Consider the following 25,772-nt stretch of genomic DNA (forward strand, 5'->3'; position numbering starts at 1 on the left):
TAATGCCTATACCAGCCATCTTTAGAATGACAATAAATACCTGTTTAACTTTTTTATTCTATGTTTATTATTAATATAAAAACTAATTTCTGCATAAAATATAATTCATTTAATTTTTGTAAAGGGACAGTCAATTCAGATTTCAAGTTTATTAGCACTAAGATAAAATTATACTTTAAACAGCCACTTGTATAAATAGTTGAGAATACTGCAGTGACAACTTGCTGATGTGTAGGGAATACAACTTCTAGCAACATGGCTTGATATTCAAATCAAACTATGTTAAACTAATCTTTCATAAGTTTTGTACATGGTGGCACAAATTTCTCGAAATATGATGCAGCTAATATTAATTAACATGACTGAAACTCTTAGAAATTATATAGCAGTCACAACTGTTACTCAATATTGATAAATAATTTACCTACTTATGCAAGTTGCATCATTCCACTAACAAATACAAACAGGAAGACAACAGAAAAACAAAAATATTCATAACATTCATTTTAAACTTTTCAATGATGATGGGAAATATTTATACATTCACGTAAATCTAAAAATTTTCAATAGGAATGAGGAATTTTCATACATTTATATTAATAACATTCTATGAATGTGGATGTTAAGTTTTATAGAAGTTTCTCTAGTTACATAAAATTTTACATGTTTAGAATTATGATGAATTTCAAACAGGTACTTACTCCAAAATACTAAAAGGTTTTTTGTTATTGAGCTGCTTTGATGCTATTAACAGACATAAGACTTCAGAATATGAATATCCTTGAAGTAATGTAAAATATATGCCATCTTATTCAGAATTCTCCACTCTTTTAAATATGGATTTGTACATAGTAAATAAGTCCTTTCCCACCATAAACCATATTCCCTTATTTACAGTTATGAAGACATTCTTCCTAGTTTTGAGGAAGTAAGAGAGAATGTATTTCATTCCTGTTTTAATTATTTCAATTCTGAAAATGCAAAATTCATATAAGGTAAACTTATTACTGAAGTACTAAAAGCTAGAATATTCATAATGAATACAAGAAGGGAATTAAAGTAATATGAAGAACACTTAGGGAAGAAGTTAATAATGTAGCCAACAAAAACATATTAAGCAATCAAGTGGAGTCTGAGTACAGACCAGAAATTTAAAGGTCAATGGAATGAATTCATGGGAGAAAAGAGTGGAGTAATTGAGGACACCCAATAAAGACATTTTTACCAGCAGGATAGCTTCTCATCCTGGACTCTCATTAATATTTATACATATAATATGATCCAGAGAGTAATGTCAGAACCTATGTAGGCATGCAGATTCTCAAATATGGTCACAGTTAAGCAAGGTGAAAGTGCTTGTTGTTCTGAGCCTTTAACAGAAGGTTATTAGAATGGACCAGTAACAACTTGACTGGCCATGCTCCTGGGGCTAAAGGTCTCCTTCATTGAATTTGACAAAAGAGGTCAAGTTACAACACTTAGCTAGTCATTTGGCATTCAGAGAGAATCAAAAACAGCTAAGTAAGCTAAATGGTGGACTCGACATCTCTGATCAATGTACTGATAAGACAAATTGAGGTTAAGGAAAAAATAAAAAGTAAATATGGTGCTTCCAATCCTGGTTGGAGCTTTTAGATGTTATACAACAAACAAGCATCTTGTACCCAACTGAGGCATCATTAGTTGAGCCAGCAAACAACATAAATAAAAATTTAACAAATACATTTAGATCTGTCTAAATACAGGATTCTAAGATATATTTTAAAAAGTACTGTAATCAGGATGCTACAGACACTGAGATGTAATAAAAAATTCACAGGAAGAAAGAAACTATTTTTAGGAGATAGTGAAGAAAACACTGTTTAATACATAAACTTTAGTTGATGATAACCCAATGCAGTTTATATTTGATGAGGATAGTGTGTCAACAATACTGATTAACATTCAAGTCATTCTGGAAAAGAATACAGCATCTTGGACAAAGGATCTAATAACAGTAAGTCATGAAACTGTAGACATCAAATTCCAGTATGATAAACATCTAAGGCTGTAATAGAAGTGGTTCCCTGTAAGAATGTTGACTTAAGAAGGGAAACCATAAATCATCTGGCCAAAGTGAAGAGATGACGAAAACCTGACATTCTGCTTGCAGAACAAGGTTGATAGGAAGTTACTTGTAAAGAAAAAAAGTTCTCCCATGATTACTTAAGTGTGTCCTCAGTTGGAGATTGTATTGGTCTTCAGGTCCAGTGGAAAAAGATGGTTGACTTATTATGAAGGCATCAATCTTCCAATAACCCCAACATTCACATAGCCAATAAAAGAAAAAAAAACGTGGAGAGAAGCCAACAAATCCAAGAAAGAGTTTACCAAAATGTCTTCACACTAGAAACATGACAAGCTCAAAGTTAAACACATTTGAGAATGAAGTCAAAGAAACAGATAAACTGCAGCACAATAAAGGTTGAAAGTACTGCACTAGTTGTTGAAGTAAGTTTGTGTGAAGCAGCACAAACAGATGTATGGAAGGGACAGAATTCAAGACAAATGTGCAAAACAACCCAATGTTATAACAAGTTGATCTGAGCTGCTGCTCCCATAGTCCAAACCAAAATGGTGCTTATTCAATTCACAGCACCTAAACCTAAAGGGCCCATCTGTGAAAACAAGAAAGTCAAAGGTATGAGAAAAGAAAAAGGTCCTGTTTATATAAATTCTTGGTTTAACCAAACCTGAAGAAACACTAGAGTGAAACTACCTGACAACAAGTCTGAAGTCATAATCCACCGAATAGCATGTTAGGTTAAAAGAATATTTATGAGCACACCACAAGGATTTGATTGCTTGTTTCTGAACTTCCTACACAAGGACTATCTGCACTAGACATCCCTAATTTAGCACTGTAAGACTAGAGGGAAGGCAGTTAGTCACCACCACCCACAACGAACTCTTAGACTACTATTTTAGCAATGAATAGTGGGATTGACTGTCTCAATATAATGGCTCCCCATGGCTGAAAGGGCAAGCATGTTTGGTGGGACAGGGATTTGAAGCTGCAACACTCAGATTTGAAAATGTTTCCAAGAAAATATGAGATAAGAGGGGTTCTTCAATTTTCTAATTTCTGTGGAACCACAATGAGATGGCAGTAAAAACACAAATACATAAGATAAAGAATTCTGACTTCTTTCTGAAAAGATCAGACTTCCTCATTTTGGATGTGTCAGCTATTAGACTGGAAGGAAAAATACATTAATATCAGATTTAAGGATTTGTCAAACCTAAAGGTCCAACAGATGAACCAATGGTACTAGACAATTTCTCCAACAACTTAGATGGCACACTAATCTGGAACAGAAGAGAGTCATTTAGTTGGTCAAGGAGACCTCAACTGCTTTTTTATGTCAATACTGGGCCACATATTATGGTCCAAAGAAATAAATAGAAGTAACTGACATAATCAGACAAAGAGATGAGAAACACAAAGCAATATGACTTGCTAGCTTTCATGAAAGGAATAACATGAAGTAAACTGAAATGCAAAAACCTTAACAAGTTCTTGTAAGCATGTTACTCCTAAACAAAACAGTAGTATGAAAGAAAATTTGTAGAGAAAAATGATGCAAGAAAAAAAATTAAAATAGAAATAATGACCTGCATGAAATGATCATCAATAAGGGATGATAATGTAGTCATGGGATTGTTTTGAATGCTAAATGTAGATGAAAGTCAGGGTTCATAGAGAATATAATAAAATGCCAAAATTCAATTTTCAAAAACATCATGATCTAATTTTAACCCTTTAATAATGAATGGGTCCAACTGAATTTCCTGGTCGTTTAGCAAGGTATTTTCAAAGCTTAATTACTTTTTATGTTATACCAATTAGTACAGCATAAAATCATAGCAAATAAAACCATATTTTAATAGTATACAAGTTTTAAGTTCTTAGTTGTTTTAGGTAATATTTAAAATATCCTGAATTTTTCCATAGTGTTAAATATGCGAGATTTCCTCTAGGTATCCTATCTTTATTTTAGTCACCACTCCTCCAATAAATACAATATTTAAAATAAATTACTTATATAAAAATCACCATTGCTCAGACAAACCATACTCCTCCTGCCACATCCTCTTTCATGATTTGTTAATAGTTTTATCTTACATTTAATTTTATATAACCAATAGAAAGCCAAATTTCTTTATTTATCAAAGGTGTACTGTATTATAATGTTAACTGAAGAGATGATTGTCAATTTCTCAGTTATTACAAGCTTCATCCCCATGGAAAAGATACTAACTAGTTTGGAGAAATTAGCAAGTTTTTGTTGAACAGTTAGGATGCCAGATAGTTCTCTCTGATAATAGAAAGTCAAAGTTTTAATCTATCGAAGGACATATTACATCATGCTGTTCTTTTGCACAGAGAATTGTTCATTTTGCTTCTAATTCAAACTTTATTCAAACACATCACCAAGCTTAGACTAATTTTCAGTGGCTCTTATACAGTTAGAAAGCCAGAAAAATCGTGATACTTATATGAATTTTTTTTTTGCAAGTTATTATTCTGTTTGCTTGTCTTTTGCTTTCTTGTTCCATTAAGTATTGCTAGTATTTTCTGCACAACAAACCTGCAATAAGAAATAATGTTTGGGGTGATTTGACACAAAGTTTTAGCATCTTACATTAAAAGTTTTATTAAACTACTTTTAGTTTATGGCATGCCAATTAATACAGTATAAAATCTTAGATAATAATCCATTTTTTAATACTATAAAAGTTTTAAATTCTTAATCCTGTGTGAAAATATTTTGAAAAATCCTGAATTTCCCAGTGTAATACAGGTGACTTTCTTTTGGCATCTTCATTTCTCCATTTTCTCCACCACCCCTTCAAAAAGTATGAAATTAAACATAAAATACTCACTATAAAACCATCATTACTCATATACACCATACTTTTTATAGACTTCTATTTTTTTTTTTTATTACAGATGTATCAAAATGAAAATCAGACCCATACTGCCACACATTTGCACATGTGCATCTTCACAAAATTTGTGAAAATATCAAGATTGCTTCATTATTAATCCGAGTGTAAGGTGATTTCATGTTATGATAAAAAATACTATTTTGAAAAATCTCAGTATTTGCATAATCTCTAAAACCTCCTAAATACATTTCAAACACTTGATTTCAGTAAGACTATGTTTGTGTTATTTTCTCTACCCTAACTATGTGGGGGTCTGCAAATTGGCCAACCTCATAACTATCATAAAAATATTAGGAAATAAATACAATTTATGCTTTTTTTCATGGTAAGATGACCATGTATTATAACACTAAAATACAAGTGTTTAGTCTAAGTAGCTTAAGTCTCATAATGCTACATATTTATGTGTACATTATTCTTATAATATTAATGTTTGGATTATAATCTACAGTTTGATACCAAACTTATTGATATAAATTTGTAAAATGGTATTTTAATAAAAGTTTGAATGCAAGTCAAAAAACGTGATGACAGAGCCTAACAGAGTACAAGCTACATTCCCATGCAGAAGGTAATGACTAGTTTGGATGGATTTATAAAGGCTCTTGTCATGTAGTTGGAAAGCCAGAAAATGTTTTAGAGTTAGGGAAAATTGTCTACTTTTTGCATGCGCTTTGGTGAATTATTTAATTAAAATTACATAGTGTATTACTACCATTAGTGTATTAAAAAAAAAGTTTATTTGTTGTTTCTGATGTTTATACTTCTTTATTATTATTATTAAAATAATTAAAATGAGACATTTTTAGGTTAGTTAAAATCAGGTAAAATAGATAATAATAGTATTATAAAAATGTTTTATGAGGCATGCACATGAGCAGCTCATACTAGGTTGTGGGAAATGTAATTTAATAGAGTAATGTGAGCTGCACATTCTCTAAGCAAGTTACAACTTATAATTGAGCAGATAGTAGTTGGACATGGTTCAAAGAGCAATAAAACAATAAAATGCAATTATAAAAAGATGTAGACTGTTACAAGTTTAAATCTACTGAACATATATGAAAGACTTATAATGTTAACTGAAACACTGCAAACTTCTGCAAAGATATACACACACACTATACTGGAAGTTAGGAATATCAAATCTATATAGACTAAGTACAAAGAGGTCATACCTTCAGTTAAACTGACCAAGCCTGTATTCAGAGAGAGTTGTTCAGCAAAAAACGTGCAACTTTCCTAATGGAATAACTGTCATATCAAGGAAGTAGCTATATCTTAGAGTGCTTAAACTTCCTATCTGTATTACCAGTTTTTCTCAGAAAAATACTTTCACCCAAAAAATTCCTTTAGTTTCTTATCTCACCTTTCTGAAGGTGATTTAGATGGATTGAAGCAAGAAGCAAGCCACACAAAACTGGCTTTGATGGGATTCTTGTCCAATACTTTCTTCATTCTTCAGTAGGTTAACAATATGTATCCTTGAATCTATTGATAATTCTGAAGTCACCAACTTTCTTGAAAGATAACAGACAGTATCTTTCAGGTGTCACCTTTCTTGCTTTCTTGGTTCTACTTCTAATATGAAAGAGCCTTCTTTGAAGTGTTTTAATGTTCTCACTCTGAGCTTGGTTGAATAGTCCAAGTTTGTGACTCCAAATTTACCTTTATAGTTTCCACACTGTAACTTCTATATTCTAAATTTTTCACATAATTTTGCAAGTTTTCAGTAAGCATTAAACCTTTAGTAGAGAAAAAAAGATCATATCTGAAACCTCCTAAGTAAATTTTGGACAACTTCCACCCCAGTAAAATCTTATATTTTGTGTTATTTTTTCTAATGCTATGTGAGGTTGGTCAATTTGATTGACCTCATAACTACCATAAAAAAAATTTTTTTTTATAGCTTACTGTTTTTCAATAATAACATGAAACATTTGTTTTACCTAAACAGTTTAAATCTTGTAAGAGCTTCAATCTGTTTCTACTTAATCTAACAAAAATAATTTACAATTTTTAAATTTCAGTAACTTTTATAATAATAAAGAATACACGAGAAACAAGAAATACAATACTTAGCTAGATCATTTTTTTTTTATAAAATTTAACCCTACTTTTTTCTAATAACTATCAATTTTTTAGTTTTCTAACTATGCAATATGTTAAAAATTAAGGTAAGCTAATCTGTGCTTCCTATGGGAACAAAGTTTAAACTGGAAGGAAAATAGAAAATTCTGTATATAGAAAACAATGTAATATGCCATTTGACAGATTAAACCTCAGCTTTTCATATAGATTATAAATAATACAATACAAAACAGAGAACTGTTAGCAGTATATGAAAGAGTGGATGTGAGAAGTGGGCCGTAAAACAAGATTGAAGAATAACCATTATGTTTTGCCTGAGTTATAACAATTTTATAAGTAATTTACATTAAATTTTGCAGTTTTGAGAGTGGTGGTAAATAAAAGAGGAATGGATACCTAAAGAACAAATGTCACAATTCTCATACTAAGAGATATTGAAGTTATTAAAATATTTCCTTATACAAGTAAAAACGTAAATCTTATACAATACTAAAATTTGATATATTAACTATGTTTTATGCAAAGTTAATTTGTATAATACGATAATAAAGCAGTTTAATTAAATTCTGAAAGTAGCTCAGCAACACTTATGACACACATAGAAAAAGATGCTTCTGTGGAAAGAGTTGATAGCCATCCTGGCATCTTCCCCACCCCTATGTGCGAGTTAAAGAAAAAACTTTCAGCTATAGACCCATGCAGATTACTGCTACTTACAGACTGCAAAATTCCTGTATTAGACTTTTTCATCATTAGCTATCACAGCTGGATGCTTAATATTTCATAGACATTTTGTGGCTCTTGAACAAGGAGTGTCCTGTGCTTCTGATGTTAAAATCTTTCATTTGTTGTGTACACTGCAAATGGTTAGTATTCCATAAGTCTAGCAACAGCCAGCCAGCATGCAAATTAATATTGTGCTATGCAGGTTTATATATGCATGTTCTGATATTTACTTTGCACTTTTAATAATGTAAGAGTAATGCAGAAAAAACAATGGTTACCATGTTAAAAACATATCACTATCACAACCAAATTGAACTTATGTAATATGCAAAAAACCTTGTTGTGATTCTTCACAGATGGATTCATTAAGGAAAAGTGAGTGTTTATAAAAGTATTAAATCTAAGTATGATGTATAATCACACTGGTGTTTATAAAAGTATTAAATCTAAGTATGATGTATAATCACACAATATGTTTTCATGCAATTATTTCATGTTAATAGCACCAGTTGCTGGGACAACACAAAGTGAACACTCACACTGCAAGAATTACAATAATATATTCCATTTTTACTATAATTTGAACCTTCAGTGTTTACCAACATCAACACACAAGGTTAATAACTGAAGTTAAACCTATCTACCTATCTCCATAAATTTAGGATGGAAATAACAACTAATAATTTTGCTCAAAATTAACATTTTTTTTTTTTTAAAGTAATTCTAGGGATTTTTCTCAGCAAATTGATTTTCCAGGTTTACCACTACAGAATTAATACTGACTTCAATAATCACAGTAAATGAAACAAACAGCATAAAAAAAATCTGACTTGTTGTGGAAAAGCAAGACTTGTGTACATTCTCCTGACACATGTGCAGTGAATCATTTGGAAGGTGGGAGAGCAAAGAAATCTGGATAAGGTGATGTTTGCCCTGCATGGCATCAAAAACATTCAGAATTTAAAGTAATATGGTTTTTTACAACACAAAAGTAGTTCAATTTTAGAGGTAAGTTTACTTTACATAAATTTTGTTTCCTAATTTATCAAAATGCTACTCAAAAAGTTTTAGGAAGATTAAATTAATAATAATTTAGTGTTTCTAAGAAATAAAAAAAAAACATTAAATTGAAGTTTGTCATCATATTATACTACAACAAATACAATTCAGTTTGTTTTGTAGAATATCATACAAAGCTACTTAGTTGCTTAAGGATTATCTATTTTAACTGTTTCTTATTTTGAAATGACACACTAAAGGGAAGGCAACAAGTTTGTATCATTTACTTCCAATTCTTGAGCTGCTCTTAATAAAAAAAATGTGGGATTGACCATCACCTTATGATGTTCCTATAGCTGAGTGGCTGAACATGCAGTGATTAGGGTCCAGTTTGGAATGGTGACAGAACAAATAATAAATTCTATGAAGTTCTGACTATACATTAAAGCATTATATGATATTTAACATTATCTGACACAGAAGTATCATTAAATAAGATCATGAAGTATGACATACATGAATAGTAACAGTAACAATGATAAGTTCTTGAAATACAGGTTAAGCTACTCACAAAACATAAAATTCCTGAGAAATTTATATATGCCTAAATTGTTTAATAAAAACAAAAACACAAAAAAGAACAAAACAGTTTTATAACAAATGACTGTAGTATTTTACACAGAAAAATTTATGTGGGGTAATGAAACTTCCCTAACATGTTTAATAAAAACCTTTATAATTTATGTTTTCTGGTCTCCTATTATTGCATAAAACAACAACCAAACACAATACACGTATTTGTTTTTACCTTAAGAGCTAATAAAAGAAGAAAAGTCTCAACACTATAAAATCCCCTGTCAACAAAATCTCCCATAAACAGGTAGTTTGTTTCAGGTACATCTCCCCCAACCTTAAAAAGTTCTTTCAAATCATAAAATTGTCCATGGATGTCTCCACACACCTAAGAAATGAGAAAGAAAAAAATTATTATTCTTGCTATTACATTAAAAACTATACAAACTTAAAGTTATGTATATTGTACAGCTTTTCTGTATTTTTATTTCAAAAAGGTTATAACAACACAAAACAAGGGTGAAAGAAATAATATCCCAACCGACACAAATGTTTTAAACTAAATAATTTTATGTTTATGTAATTAAAGCATTTAATTGTCAACCATGTTCTAAACGAAGGACGGCAAAACACTGGCATGCCAAATTTTTTTAACAATTTTTTGTAAACTTATGTAAAAAATGCAGTGAAGTAAAAAAAAGTAAAATTAACAGAATTTCAGGGTAGGTTAATTCAGAAAGAAGTCTTGAATAAAAACATTGATAAAATGGAATGTTTGACTGTACCAATATCAAGTTGTCTCTATTTATTCATACACATATTATGTAGAAGAGCAGTACTTTTTTTTTTTCTTTTCTAAATCAACCACTCAATTACTGAACAGTTGTACTGGTGTAGTTAAAATAAAATATCACTAAAATGCCCATTACTTTCTAGAATCTTTGAAAGTTGTAGTATTCTTTCTATTGCAAGTTATTTTACCTGGTTGTTAAGCTTTAAAAGGTTGGCTTATTCTGTTCTAGATAGTTAAGGTGGAATTAGATTTAGCTGCCGTGTCTGCAAGTTAGTTCCCGCGAATACCAACATGGCCTGGTATCTAGAAAAACTAGATAGAAGTAGCAGTTAATGAGAAATGGGCCAGTCAGTTTTGAATGTCAGTGAGAACAGGGTATGAACCAACGTGTAGCGATTCCAGGGCCAGTATAGAACTAAGTGAGTCAGTATAAATAGTGCAGTTGGAGTACTGCTCAGCTTTAATATGCTCCATGGCAAGAGATATGGCATACAGTTCAGCAGTGAACACCGAAGCTGTAGAGGGGATTCTGCGAGCAACCACCGAACCGCAGCAAACCATAGCGGAGCCCACTGAATTACCTGATTTGGAACCATTTGTATAAATGGGAACGGAATGATTATTTGAAAGATGTTCATTAAATAAATGATGGTACTTCCAATCTGGAGTATCTGCTTTTTTCAGATGACTGAAAGAAAGGTCACATTTGGGGGCTGTAATAAGCCATGGTGGGATGGGCTGACCTGTGGAATCTGCAATGTTATCCAAGGACAGACCCAAGTCATCCAATTGGGTCTGGATGCAAAGGCCAAACGGAGCAATGGCAGATTGTCTGTTCTGAAAAAGTACAGCCCACCAAGGAAGGAAAACACATCCCCAGGTGGGATACTTTGGTAAGGAACGAAGTTTTGAAGAATATAGTAAAGATAGTTGCAAACGGCGAAGGTGCAGAGAAGGTTCATGAGATTCAACGTATAAGCCTTGAACTGGAGAGGTGCGGAAAGCCCCAGTGCAGAGTCGAAGTCCTTGGTGATGAATGCGGTCTAGCATCTTTAAGGCCGAGGGTCTGGCAGAGCCATAGACCATTGATCCATAGTCGAGTTTTGATCGAATACAAGCACGATATACCTTTAACATAGAACATCGATCTGCTCCCCAACTGGTAGTAGAGAGGACACGGAGGATGTTCAGTGCTCTTGTGCATTTGACCCGAAGCTGATCTAAGTATGGTATAAAGGTCAGCTTACGGTCAAAGATAAGCCCCAAGAACTTGGTCTCAGGGACCACTGGCAGCGAAACTTCACCGATAAGAAGTTCAGGATCAGGGTGAATACCCCGTTGGCGGCAAAAGTGCATGCAAATGGTTTTAGAGAGAGAGAGAAATTAAAACCGTTCACCATAGTCCACTTCAGTACACGAATGAGGGCAGTTTGTAGTTGCTGCTCAATATATCTCATGTTCGACGACTGACACGAGATGTGAAAGTCGTCGACATGGAGCCTGTTTGCAACAGTGAAAGGAAGTTGGTTCAATGACGGCATTAATTTTTACACTGAAAAGTATGGCACTCAAAATACAGCACTGAAGGACTCCATGTTTCTGTACAAAAAGAATGGGAAAGTATCAAACCCACACGAACTTGGAATCTCCTGTCCACTAAAACATTTTTAATAAACATGGGTAAATGGCCATGTAACCCATATGTATGGAGGTCTCGCAAAACGCCATACCTCCATGTTGTGTCATAAGCCTTCTCAATGTCAAAGAATATTGATACAAGATGTTGGCGTTTGAGAAATGCTTCTCTGATTGACGTTTCAAGTCGAATTAGGTGGTCTGTGGTGGAGTGCTGTCATTGGAACCCACACTGGGTGGCAGAGAGGAAGTTGTTTGATTCGAGGAACCAAACAAGACAAGCATTAAACCATCCTTTCTAAGGTCTTACAGAGACAGCTCATCAAAGCAATTGGACGGTTGTTTGAAGGAATCTTGGGATCTTTCCCTGGCTTAGAGAAAGGTAAAATAATAGCCTGGCACCAGGCATCAGGAAAAACATTCTCCTGCCAGATCCGGTTAAAGACAATTAGAAGGACATCAAGAGAAGCAGGAAATAGATGGTGCAGTATGTCATAGTGTACATCATCAGGTAAAACAGATGTACTGCCAGACCGATGAAGAGCCATTTTCAGTTCCACCAGTGTAAATGGATAATTATAGTTAAAGAGACAGTCAGTTCGAAAGGAAAGAGGTGAACACTCTACCCGAGTCTTGATGGCCAAGAAGGTGGAGGAACAAGCAGAAGTGCTAGATACCTGGCAAAAGTTTTCACCAAGAGTATCAGCAATGCTCCAGACATCAGCCACCTCCTGACCACCAGAGAGTAAAATCGAGAGGGGGCAGAATTGTAGTGTCAACTGACCTTCCGAATCCTGTCCCATATGACCTTGGAACTGGTGGTAGAAGATATGCTAGTTGTAAACTTAATCCAAGATTCCTTCTGGCTTTGACCTCTTACCCACCTAGCATGTGTACGGGCCCGTTGGAAAGCGACGCAGTTCAAAAATGTGGGATATCTACGAAAAGTATCCCAGGCCCATTTTTGAGCCTTCAGTGCTAAGTGGCAAGCAGGATTCCACCACGGACGAGGATATCGTGGAAAACGTGTCGAGGTTTTAGGAATACACTGAGCAGCTGCTTGTATAATACAGCCAGCTACTGCTGCCACACAGTCTTCTATTGATGGCTGATTCACGATGGCAGGATCAAGTTCTGCGAGAGCAGTGAAAGTGGACCAGTCTGCCTGATCCAGCTTCCACCAGGGCACGCAGGTAGGGTGGCATCGACCACAGCCAGTCTCTCTCAAAGGTATAGGAAAATTATCACTGCCTAGCAGATAATTGTCAACCCTCCATGAAAAATGGGAGAATAAGGAAGGGGAGCAAACTGAGAGATCAATAGCAGTAAAGGACTGACTAGGAGCATGAAAATAAGTGGAAAAACCAGTATTGAAAAGAGAAAGATTGTGATCAGAGAGCATATGCTCTACAGAGGGACCCCTCCTATCAATAACAGCACTTCTCCAGAGGGGATGATGTCCATTAAAGTCCCCCAGGAGTAGAAAGGGAGACGGCAACTGTTCAACGAGAGCATCAAGGTCTGATTGATCATGTCTCTTCCAGGGGACAGGTAAAGAGAACAAACAGTGATGGTATGACCCAAGGAAACATGGATGGCTATGGCCTCTAAGGATGTGTTGAGTGACAGGCAGGGTGGGCACATGCTGATCAACCAATAGTGCCACTCTTCCATGTACTCGTCCATCACACAGCCTGTCATTTCTGTACAGAGAAAACTGCCGAATGGTGACAGTATCAGCAGGTTTTAGAAATGTTTCTTGTAAGGAAAGACACACGGGATGGTAGGAAGCAATCAGTGTTTTGATATCATCCAGATTAGAACGTAAACCTCGACAGTTCCATTGTATAAAGGTGGCCATTTTTAATGACAGGTAGGCGAAGTGGCTGGAGAACCCTTCTGTGTACGACCACGTCTTTTTTCCTTACTGTCCTTAGTCGGAGGAGGTCTATCAACCTCCATTGATCCTGCCCTGGGTTGATTGGGCAGGTCTTTGTTATTGGAAGGGGATTCCAGTCACTGAGGATGCGATCGAATGATTGTTTTGCCTCTTGGGGTGGGAGAAAAGATGTATCAGAAGAAATTCCTGTATTTTAAACTGAAGGATGTGGATCTTGAGGTTTGTTGGAATGTATGGAAGGAACAGAGATGGGTGTGGAAGTCGATTCATCAACCTTTTTAACCATCGAGGTCAAAAGGCTTTTCATTTGTTTTGAAAATGATTCTATTGGAAGCACAGAGAGATCTGTCTGCACTCCCACTGTAGTTGTGGAATGAAGTGCAGCAGCATATGTCTGAGGTGCAGCGAGTAGCAATTTCCAAGCCTCAGGATAACTAATGTTATGAGTCGTTTTCAAACGCTGCACCTCTTTTTCCTCCAACCATTTTGGGCAAGAATGAAAGTAGGAAGGGTGAGAACCATTGCAGTTGATGCAATGTGGGCCCATGTCACATTCATAGGCATTGTGGTCCTTGCCACCTCAACGAGCACATGTCAGGGAACCACGACATGATGTCTGTGAATGGCTGAACCTCTGACATTGGAAACATCGGAGAGGGTTTGGAATGTATGGCCGTACCCTGCAAATTAAATAACCTGCCTTGATGGTGGCGGGTGCACATGATGATGTAAGTGTCAAAACGAGGGTATTTGATGGCAGCATAACTCCATCTTTGCGAGTGGAGATGCACCTCACTGCAGAAATTCCTTGATTGGAGAGACCAGCAAGAATCTGACTCAGCGACATTCTTCAAATCCCTCTCAACAATAACTCCTCGTGACGAATTCAAGGTAGTATGAGGAGTAACCTCAATAGGTATATCCCCAATTGCCGTTGAATTCAAGAGGAGTTCACTGTGGTGGGTTGTGGATGTTTCAACTAATATGTCTCCAGATCGAAGCTTCTTTACTGACTTTGGAGAGCCAGCAAGACCCTCTCGTCCCTTCTGAATAAAAAAAGGGGATAATTGCCCTAAAGATTTTTCTGAAAGAAAATGTAATATAAGAAAATGAGGTACGTGTGTTACAGATGTCGAAGATTGCTGCTCAGAGTCTTCAAGACGTGGTTGCTTACCTATTGACTGTTTTTTCACTATTTTATTTAAATTTTTTGAAGAAGGATCCATAGGAAAAAAAGAAAAATTTCGGTAACCACTGACCCCACCCACCATAGAGCCCTATGAGGGGATGCACTACAATGTCATGCAAGGACAATGCAGCAATGCCAGGGTTTTGTGAGCACTATACCCAAACACCAGCATCAGGCACAATGTCCACAACACCAGTTGAGAACTTCCAACTCAGCTACTTGGTTGCCTCTAGCCCAAGTGGACCAGCCAACTGACCCAAGGAGGCCACCCAAAGGCTGCCCGTCTTCAGGAATTCAAGGCCAAAGTGGTGTGTTAGGGTTGAACCCCTCAACCACCAGGATCCTCTCCTCCCCTTCACGGGTCAGCACGCACGGCAAACACGTGGGTGGATGTTTAGATCCCAGAGAAGGTAACCAGACAGAACAGAACCTTCCTGGGAGGTCTCCTCACCATATACAGGAATGCACACTGAGGGGCAGTATCAGATAACAGAAAGCGATGAGTTAAACTGTGACCAATGCATTGCCTAACCAGAAAAACTGGCTGAGCTGAGCCTTGGATACAGAACCATAGTCAATGTATGGGAGAGGTATGGGTGATAGTACCAGAGCAGACAGACTTAGCTGCAATGTCACTGAGCTCCTTCCCAAGAATATCGACATGGCCTGGTGTCTAGAAGAACTGGATAGAAGTAGATTACAGAGAGAAATGGACAAGTCAGTTTTGTATTTTGACGAGAAAAAGGTGAGAACTAAAGTGAAGTAATTCCAGGGCCAATAGAGAGCTAATTGAGTCAGTGTAAATAACAAAGTTTGTGTACTGCATAGCTGCTATGTGATCTAGGGAAAGAAAAATGGCAGTGAACACAGAAATTGTAGAGGGGAATTCTGTGTGTAACAACTGAATCACAACAAACCATGGCAGAGCCCACAGAATCACCTGATTTTGAACCATCTATATAAATGGAAATGGAAGGATGATTTAAGAGATGTTCAGTAAATAGAAAGTGATACTTTCAACTGGGAGTATCCACCTTTTCAAATGACTCGGACAAAGATCCATTTGGGGATGTTAATGGGGCTGATCAGTGGATATAGATCCAATTCATCCAACTGTGCCTGGATACAAAGGCCAAAAGGAACAACAGCAGTCCATCTATTCTGAAAAAGCATGGTGCACTGAGGAAGCAAAACAATTCCAGGTGGAATTCTTAATGTCATTTATATTTTAATGAAAACTCCAACAGTTCCACTAGATCAGAGTGGGCATTTTTATTTATATGGAGGAGAATGTAGTGGAGGAACCCTTCTGTTTTCAACCACATTTTTTTCTTTATTGAACAAAGATCTATCCACCTCCATGGATTCTGCCCTGGGTCAAGTAGGTAAGTTTTTGTCTGTGGACAAATATTCCAGTGAGAGAGGGTGTGAAATAATGGTCTTTTTACTTCTCAGGGCTGTAGAATAGTATGGACACAAGAAAATGCCCAAACCCAAAGTAAAAGGAAGTGGAACCAGGCAGTCACTGGAACGATTGCCAGGTTCAGAGATTCGTCAACTCTTAATCACGGAGGGCAAGAGATTCTTCAGATGTTCTGGACACAACTCTGCTGAAGGCACAGAGAGGTCTATCTGCATTCTCACTGTGGCAGTGGAACAGAGTGCAGCAGCATATTTCCAAGATGGAGATAGGGACAATAATTTCTGAGCCTCTGGGTAGAAGATATTATTTATAGTCTTCAAGCATTTCACCTCTTTCTCCTCCACCCATTTAGGAGAAAAAAAAAGAGTAAGAGGGATGTGGACCACTACAGTTTACACAAGGTAGTTCTAGTTTACACTCGTATGTGTTGTGGTGTTTGCCACCACAACAAACCCATGTTAAAGAACCACAACATTATGTTTTTAAGTGACTGAACAGTTAACACTGAAAACATCGGAGAGGGTTGGGAATGTATGGCTGTACCTTACAGTTCAGATAACCTTCTTTGACTGTGGCAGGAAGTTGTGATGATGAAAACATCAATATCAGAACATTAGTAGGTTCCATTATTCTGTTTCTGTGCTTGGAGATTCAGCACACTACAGAAATGCCTTGGCAGGGGAAACCAGCAAGAATCTCTGACTCAGGAATATTCTTTAAATCCCTCTCAACTATAACTCCTCTAGAAGAATTAAAGTTTGATGGGGAGTAACCTCGATGGGTATATCCCCAATGGCTTTTGCTTTCAAGAGAGTTTGGTATGTTGTGGTGAAGATGTTTCCACCAAAACGTCTCCAGAGCACATCTTTACTGACTTAAGGGAGCCAGCAAGCCCTTCTAATCCCTTTTGAATAAAAAAAGAAGGACATCTGCTCTAAGGATTTCTTGAGTAAGGAATGGATAATTAGAAATTAAGGTAGAGAATCTGACTGTGATGTTAACTGCACAGCAGAGTTGTCCATACATGGTCATCATCCTATTATTTTTTTTTAAATTTTTATCTAATTTTTTCATAAATGGAGGTATCCATAATAAAAATGCTACATTTCAGTGCCCACTGACCCCACCCACCATGGAGCCCTATGAGAGAATGCACTACAATGCCAAACAAGGACACTGCAGTAATGCAAGGATTTCGTGAGCACTATACATGAACAGCAGTATCAGACAATGTCCACAACACCCATCGAGAATGTCCAATACTGGTACTTGGTTGATCATAGACCAAGTGGACCAGTTGACTGACCCTGGGTGGGACCCTTCATAAGGCTGCCAGTCCATAGGAATTCAAGACCAAAGTGGTGTGTTGGAGTGTGGACCCCTCAACCATCAGGATCCTTGCCTTCATGGGTTGCCATGCACAGCAAATACAAGTGAATGTTTAGGTCCCAGAGAAGGTAAATTGAAAGTACAGAACCTTCCCCGAGAGGTCCCCTCACCATGTATAAGAATCCACCTCAAGGGGAAGGTGAAATTATTTATCAAAGTTTTGTTATTTCATATTAAACAATTAAAGATAATTTTTTTTTTTACACAATACCTCTTTTTTTCATTTACTAACCCATAAGTTAGAATGTTAATCTCAAAATGATTTAATAGGATATTTTGTGTTATATTCAAAACAAAACTTCAAAAAATAAGGTTGCTCTTTTCATACATTTTGAACTTTAAGGTTACTGATATTTTTACACTACAACTAAGGTGGTTTTGGTATTTTTATGATAAAATTAGATGCAAATTAAAGAAGATTCTTTAAAGAAATTGTAGTGAGTTTTACTGTTCATGTTTCAAGATACTGACAGTGACACCATTAAAGTTGGTAATAAGTGCACAAAGTATATCATTTCAGCTTTACTTTGTTAAACCTTTTATCACTGATATAACATTAGCATTGGAATAAATAACTGGTGGATCATATACACACAAGTGTATGTCATAATAAAACTGAACAAGGAAATCATATTCAATACAGCACATGAACATCACAATATAAAAAAATATTTTTTCTTTAATTAACAGATAAAAGCCTTTATATATATGCACAATCACATATTTTAAATTCAATAACAACAGTGCCATTTGTAGAGCAAAACATATTTGACTAAATAATCAAAGTTTAATGATGCAAAATATTTGAAGCCTAAAACATTTTATTTAATCCTTCTTGACTGTTCAGGTTATTTAACAAGTCTCACTTGGGATATTCCTTTAAATTTAAATAATGGACATCAGGTATATCAATTCCTTTTTTGATGTATTATTTTTCATTTTAAAATTTTTTTCACAACTTATATTTTTTATTTGCTCATTTACAATTATTTTATACTTGCATATACAGAAGATGAAAGCTACATTTGGTGGGTACTATTGAACAATCCATGGAAGATGTTACATAAACTTAAAAAAAAAATTCAAATAATATGTACTTTTTAGCATTCAGAAAATTATTTTGAGTAAAAACTACTTATTCTTACATCCATAATCTAATGCACATTAACATAAAGCAATAAAGGTAAAATCAAAGATCTTATGTCCACAGTATACGTGTTAGATAAAACATGAATTGTGCGTACTTAAAAAACATCACAGACCTTTTTTAATAAAGACTTTTTATTGCATTATTTCATCATAACTGAACTGTGAAACAAATAAATGAATTTATTGTGATAACATACTGTTACTGGCGAGTCAACACGTTGAACATTACTTTCTTCTACTAAGATTTCTCTGGCTTTTGTACAAAGAGCTTTTACTTCACTTTCTTTGATTATTTCACATCGTCTTAGTTGTTCAATTTGTCTGTCAAGGTCACTGCAGTCCCCCATCCTGTAACTTTAAACTTTCAACTTGTGAAGAAAAATTAATATTTGTTAATTTTCTCCTTTTATAGCCATAACAACATATACACAAAATGTTTTATTTAATCAACTGGAATATTCACAGTCCAAAAATGAAGTACACAGATTATTTTTGTAAATTAGCCTAATTTAGAGATTATAGAAAAGGGTGGCAATTCAATATATGTGAATTACAACAAAATGTTTCTCCTTCGATTTTTTAAAATTTACTTTAATATAAAATAATCCTTTTTTTTTTAAATTAATATGGCAATAACAAAAATGAAAACTATTAATTGAAATAAAAGTTTTGATATTTATTAACAAATTTGGAATTATTGTATATAACTAAAATAAACAAAATTCTATACCTGTTAATGATACAGCATATTTCAAATAAATGATTAAAACATTTGTATTCATCATTTCTTAATGAAACAATTTATGACAACAAAATGAAGTACTACTGTTTCTGGCCAAAAACATAAAAAATAACAGGAATAAAAGTGACTAACCATGGCCAATTATTACAGGAAGTTTAAAATATAAATATACAAAATATAACACTGAAAATAGTTACAATTTAACCCTTTCACAACATATTAGTTTGCATTCACATTTGCATATGTTACATATTTATACTATAACCTTTGATGTCATATGTGTATATCCACAATATCTGGTAGATTTTTTATAAAGTTTGCAAGAGCTTTGTACACAAAAAAAATAACAAACTCTTTATAATAAAGTATTTTTAATAAAAGACTTGTGTGTGAAAATATTGAGTGTTTCATTACTAGCTTGAGTGCAAAGTGATTTTCATATGATTAACAAACTATAATGTGAAATTATAAAATGTCCTCTAGGTTTTGGAGGTTACAGCAGAATTAGGACCCAGTAGGGATACACTGTCTATCAGTCTTAATCTCCATTCACCAGTCTCACATAAAAATAAAATAGTAAAGTAAAGAAGAAAAATGAATTGAAATATTTCAATTAATTTTTCTTTACTTTGGAGAGCAGTCACCTTCACACAACTGTCTGCAGGCAGTGAAGGGTGATATATATGTGGGATGTTATGGGCTTTAGCACCCACATCTTGAGTTCCTAATTTCTATATCTGTTGCTACTCTTATTTCATATGTGAGACTGATAGATGGTGCATCCCCACCTCAATGTGGGCCCTACTTCTGCAGTCACCTACAAAACCTATAGCACATTTTATAATCCCACATTATAGTTTGTACCCTTGGATCTTTCAGTTAGTGCAGTGTTCTTTGCTTTATTTATTTTGGCTTGTTATTTTAAGTTATAACAAACTAATAAAATTAGTCAGAGGTTTGAATTTGCTGTTTTTAATGCAGTCCTTCCTTATGATTTTTTTAACTTAATTTTAAAATTCACTTAATTTTATCAAAATGTATTAATCTTCACTAAAATATATCTATCTTCCAGTTGTGCTTGGCTAACATTACATAACTTGCATCGATGTGGTGCATGTGCACTCACGTTACTGGATCCAATAAAAAAAATGACACTTGGCCTTTACAATTATTATACACATGTATATAGATCATACTATTTTGATATGATATATTAAACTTTTTTAAAAATATAGAACAATAAATAAAGAAGTAAAGCAAGCAATTATCTCTTCTAGCTATGACCTTTCAACTTAGTTGCTCCTGGATGCAAGTTGTAAATCCTTTTGAAATTTTTGCACATGGAGGATATCAAATGAAATTTTTTTTTTAATGTTATATATATATATATATAGTTAAACAACGAAAAATATCAAACTATTCTGTCGATACTATAGCATTCCACTATAATTTATGAAGCTAACTAAGTTGTATTTAGACATAAAAGATACGAAATTTTAAACAGACTAAAGATACAACCAACCACCTTGAAATCTTGGTTCGAAAAAACAAGGTGGCTTTTTTAACAGACTAAAATGGCTGAGAAAACCACTAGAACATTTTAAGCTGTCAATTGGTAATTCATGACACATATTGAAGTATATATAAGAGACCATTTCTAAAGATGTGAACAAGATCAATGGGTTTGATTCAGTACATAGGCCATATCTCAGCAAAATAAAAGATTATAGACTTAGCATTTTGACATAAAAAAAAATTGTAATTTGAGCCACTGCAGCATTTAACATAATTCATGACTCACAAAAATCAATATTTAGATGTATTATTTTCTTTCTTACTTTTAAATTAAGAAATTAACTAATGCATAATACTAACATTTCATTTATAATATACACTTTGATACCAAATATGCTCATGAGTTCATAAAATAGTAGTTCGATAAAATTTTGAATGCAAGTCAATAAATGAGATGACATGACCCTTAATCTATTTGCTATCTTGATAGGATTAAAGAAAATAAAATATAGAATTTTAAATAATTGATATTTGGAGTTCATTCATTTGAAAAAAATTACTTTACAAAGTTGAGACCAATTCTAAATAACTATGATGCATAATCACCACAGTATTCTTTCAGGTAAGGAAGATGTTAACTTTGCTGTAAGTTTTAAATATCAAAATACGAGTTTAAAAACATCTGTATAACAATTAACACGCTTAGAATTGGTTAAAAAATAACATCAACATTACCAAAAATAAACATTTCTTACAGTTATCATTTCTATAAGTATCAAAAAGGAGATAGTCAGTTCAATTCATTTGACATGGGTACAATAAAATCAAACATATACATAATACTGACATGAAAAATAGACAAAATATATAAATTGAACAATGATGTGTACTCAAACATGTTCTTCTCTTTATATATTTTTTCCTTTTATGCTGTTACCTTCAAGATATTTCTTTTAACTAACCCATGTAAAAGACCCATTTCTTTTATGAAATATCCTCACAAAAAGAAACATTTTGGTCCATAAGTTTTCCTAGTTTGACTGTATAGTACATGCAAAAACTAATGGGTTGATGTCAATATTTATATGAAATTTCAACTACAAAAAATGAATAATTTTACTATAATTTACCCTTTATACGAAGAATTTGGACATAAACATCTTTCTTATATAGTGTTCAGGAGATAAAAATTAGACCAGACATTTAGTTATTATGCACATACACAACGAGCTGAACATTAATATATGTATTATTTTCTCACACAACACATTCTTTTAGTTAGCATTGTCTACCAATTTCACAGGACTGATTTCGATGAAGGCTTTAATTTAATTATTAAACTAAATTAAAAGATCTTATACAATTTTCCTTAAAATACTTAATACTGCAGAAAATGCAATATTCACAAAGATTACACTTCACATGATGCATCATTTTTGAAAAGCCCACATAAAAAGTGTTATCAGAAAACAAAATGTGTGAGAATAACTTGAAATAATGCTAAATAATTGTAATTCCTACTTTAAAGTTATTATAATAAATACTTATAAAAATGTGATTTGCACCAACAAGAATACCTTCTTGTTTAACACTCTTTCATCTCGATGTTTCTATTCCTGAGATTTCCCAAATATTAACAAAATGTTAAGCATCTTAGAAATTTAAAAAGATACTAATTAAAAACTACTTATCTGTAAAAATGAAATATATATTAATGAAATTTTGGTTGTAAAATATATTTTGCACAATTAACTGCCTTCACAATAAAGTTGCTAAAGTTAATAATTATCTGAAATAGCATTTCCCAATCAGCTGTTTAAAAAACCCCTACAGGTTTGAAATACAATTCTGCAGGGTTTATGAAAACATTTGGTAATGATACCTTTCTTCACTTTCCTGGTTCTACAATTCTTACCAATACTTTAATTGCCTTATAATTTATCCAAATATTTACGAAAGGAAATAGTTTGGTGCAAAGTCAGATTTAAGACTATATCTCTGTTCTGTTGAGCTGAAATTTAAATCACTGTGTTGAGTTTCAGTTATGTTTCAACAATCATATTTCAATTTTAATAGGTAACAACTGAAATCTGACAAGATCAGAGATTCAAATATTATTTAAATACATTACATACTATGTGTAACAATTTTTTTTTATTTTCAATAAATTCAACACAATCAAAAGTTGTTTTACTTTACAAAATATATTACTGCTTAAAAGGCATTCAATGCAAAAACTATTACTACTCAGTTTTTGTATGTCCTTAAAAATATTTCAGCCTGTAAGATCCAATTTAAAGTCAACAAAAGAAGCATTCATAATGTATTTAGTTTTGGGTTTATTTTAGCAGTTTTTAATTATGTACACATAGTATTAGTTATCTCTACTCAATTTATATACATATACTATTTTTTTTAATATATTTTCCTTTGCATCTATGTCCAAATTTAGCTTTTAGAAGTCCAGTTAGCATATAAAGTAGCATTAATGTCTACTCACATTGTAATGAAAAATATACACAGGTTATACTTGATACATAATAAATTAAAGAACAAATTAGAAGCTCAATAACAAAAACTAATCAATAAAATCTTACAACATTCTTGGCACTTCATACATACATTTTACTTTATTTTTAATATTAACTGCTACAACACCATGTTATTATAATTTAAATGTGAGCTTAATGCTTGTAAAAAACTGTTGCACTGTAGTGTAATATATATACACAAATATGTAACTGGTGTAAGTTATAACTGTATAGTCTGATGCAATAAAATAATCACTTCTCAAAGTTTAGGCATATCTGTCCTTATTCCAAGTTTAAATTTCACTGACAGCCCAGTGAAGCCTAAAACAATCAATTCATTGGCCATTTAAGCGTTTAATTTGTTTTTGGATTTCTAACAAGCTACTATGGACTACCTGCAGTCCCAGTACTTTTCTACCTATACTAATAAACTACTTTCTAGAGCCTGAAAACAGCCGCTGAGCAACTCAACTTTTTGTTATGATTTACAATGGTAAAATTAACTTTGGTTTAGAATTTATATTCATAATATATTCATTTTAAGTCTTGAGTAAAACCAGCTATACTACTAGTGAGGAAAAGTACTACTAATAATACGTACGTACTAGTAATCAGAGATGTATTTGAAGTATCACTTTACTCTTAAGCTCAATTCAAATTGGTAGTACATCACAACATTGTAAATTTTTAATTTATACAGATATAAATTAAAATGTTCAGACATACCACAACGCCCTTGGTCCCAACACTGCAACTAGCCAGACCTGTAGTAACTACTCAGTAGTCACGTGACTTGACAACGCATCTGTAATTCACTGAAGTTGAGACTAACAATGATTTTTTATTGTTTTGTCAATACCTATAGTGTAAATAAATATGAATATAAGTTAATTGGACAAAAATAAAAGTATAATTATTTTTAGATTAGAAACAGAAATACTGTCATTACAAAAGAAAAATAATATTTAAAACACTAAAAGTAATAACCTAATTTCATCAAGTAATTGACTCAGTTCACCGTAACATATAACGTGTTAATTTACGTGTACATTTTCATGTACCATCCACGAAACGGAAATTTTTCTGAATACATCTGAATAAATAACTTCTTTCCATAATTCCAATGCTAATCTCCTTGGCATGGCCAGCTGGTTAAGGCACTCAATTCGTAATCCGCTGGTCGTGGGTTCGAATCCCCGTCACACCAAATATGCTTGCTCTTTCAGCCGTAAGGAGCATTATAATGTAATGATCAATCCCACTATTCGTTGGTAAAAGAGTAGCCCAAGAGTTGGCGGTAGGTGGTGATGACTAGTTGCCTCCCCTCTAGTCTTGCACTGCTAAATTAGGGACGGCTAGCGCAGATAGCCCTCGAGCAGCTTTGCGCGAAATTCAAAGCAAACAAACCCATAAGTTTTTATTTATTTATAATTAAACTGAGAACAAAATACTTGATTATAACGTCATATATATATATTGTTTTTTTGTTTTACATTCGCGCAAATCTACTCTAGGGCTATCTGCACTAACCATATCTTATTTAGCAGTGTAAGATTAGAGGGGAGGCACTAGCCATCACCACCCACCGCCAACTTTTGGGCTAATCTTTTACCAACGAATAATGGAATTGATCTTAACATTATAACGCCCCCATAGCTGAAAGGGCGAGCATGTTTAGTGTGACGGGGATTCGAACTCGCGACTCTCAAATTACGAGTCGATTGCCTTAACCACTTGGCCATACCGGGCCCAGTTTGCTTTTAAACTTTATTTTTTTGTCAGCACATTTACTCACTAGCTGCCTTCCCTCTAGTCTTACACTGCTAAATTAGGGACGGCTAGCACAGATAGCCCTCGAGTAGCTTTGTGCGAAATTCCAAATTCCAAAACATTAAAAACAGGTAAAGAATATGTTAATTTTGCTGTTATTACTTGCGAAAAGTATTTTACTGTGAAGGGGAGGAGCACGACGGAAACTGAGTTAGGGTGATGTCGCTGTTTGAAGTTTTGTAACAAGTGACGTAATTACCATTCTTTGAACGTAGATAGCAGAATAGTTATCAATAGAGAAGGAAAAAAGGGAGTTGTTCGGTCTGGACTGTGTCATTTACCTGTTTTTGTTTTC

At 33.8% G+C, this 25,772-nt stretch overlaps 1 protein-coding gene across 3 annotated transcripts in view; it reads right to left on the minus strand.

Moving 5' to 3' along the window:
* LOC143238492 (serine/threonine-protein phosphatase 4 catalytic subunit) overlaps positions 1-24,506 on the minus strand; it is a 60,096-nt gene extending 35,590 nt beyond the window's left edge. For 2 of the 3 annotated variants that reach the window (XM_076478779.1, XM_076478777.1), the window contains exons 1-3: positions 24,374-24,506; positions 19,057-19,227; positions 9,617-9,769 (exon numbers count right to left, since the gene is read on the minus strand). In XM_076478779.1, coding sequence (XP_076334894.1) covers positions 9,617-9,769; positions 19,057-19,206 — 303 coding nt within the window. In that variant the 5' untranslated portion in view covers positions 19,207-19,227; positions 24,374-24,506. The remainder of the gene's footprint in view (positions 1-9,616; positions 9,770-19,056; positions 19,228-24,373) is intronic. The other variant, XM_076478778.1, reaches the window with a different exon arrangement.
* Positions 24,507-25,772: the final 1,266 nt, after the last annotated feature.

The sequence above is a fragment of the Tachypleus tridentatus genome, chromosome 13 (genome assembly GCF_004210375.1).
Source record: "Tachypleus tridentatus isolate NWPU-2018 chromosome 13, ASM421037v1, whole genome shotgun sequence".
In the NCBI taxonomy this organism is placed as follows: Eukaryota; Metazoa; Arthropoda; class Merostomata; order Xiphosura; family Limulidae; genus Tachypleus; species Tachypleus tridentatus.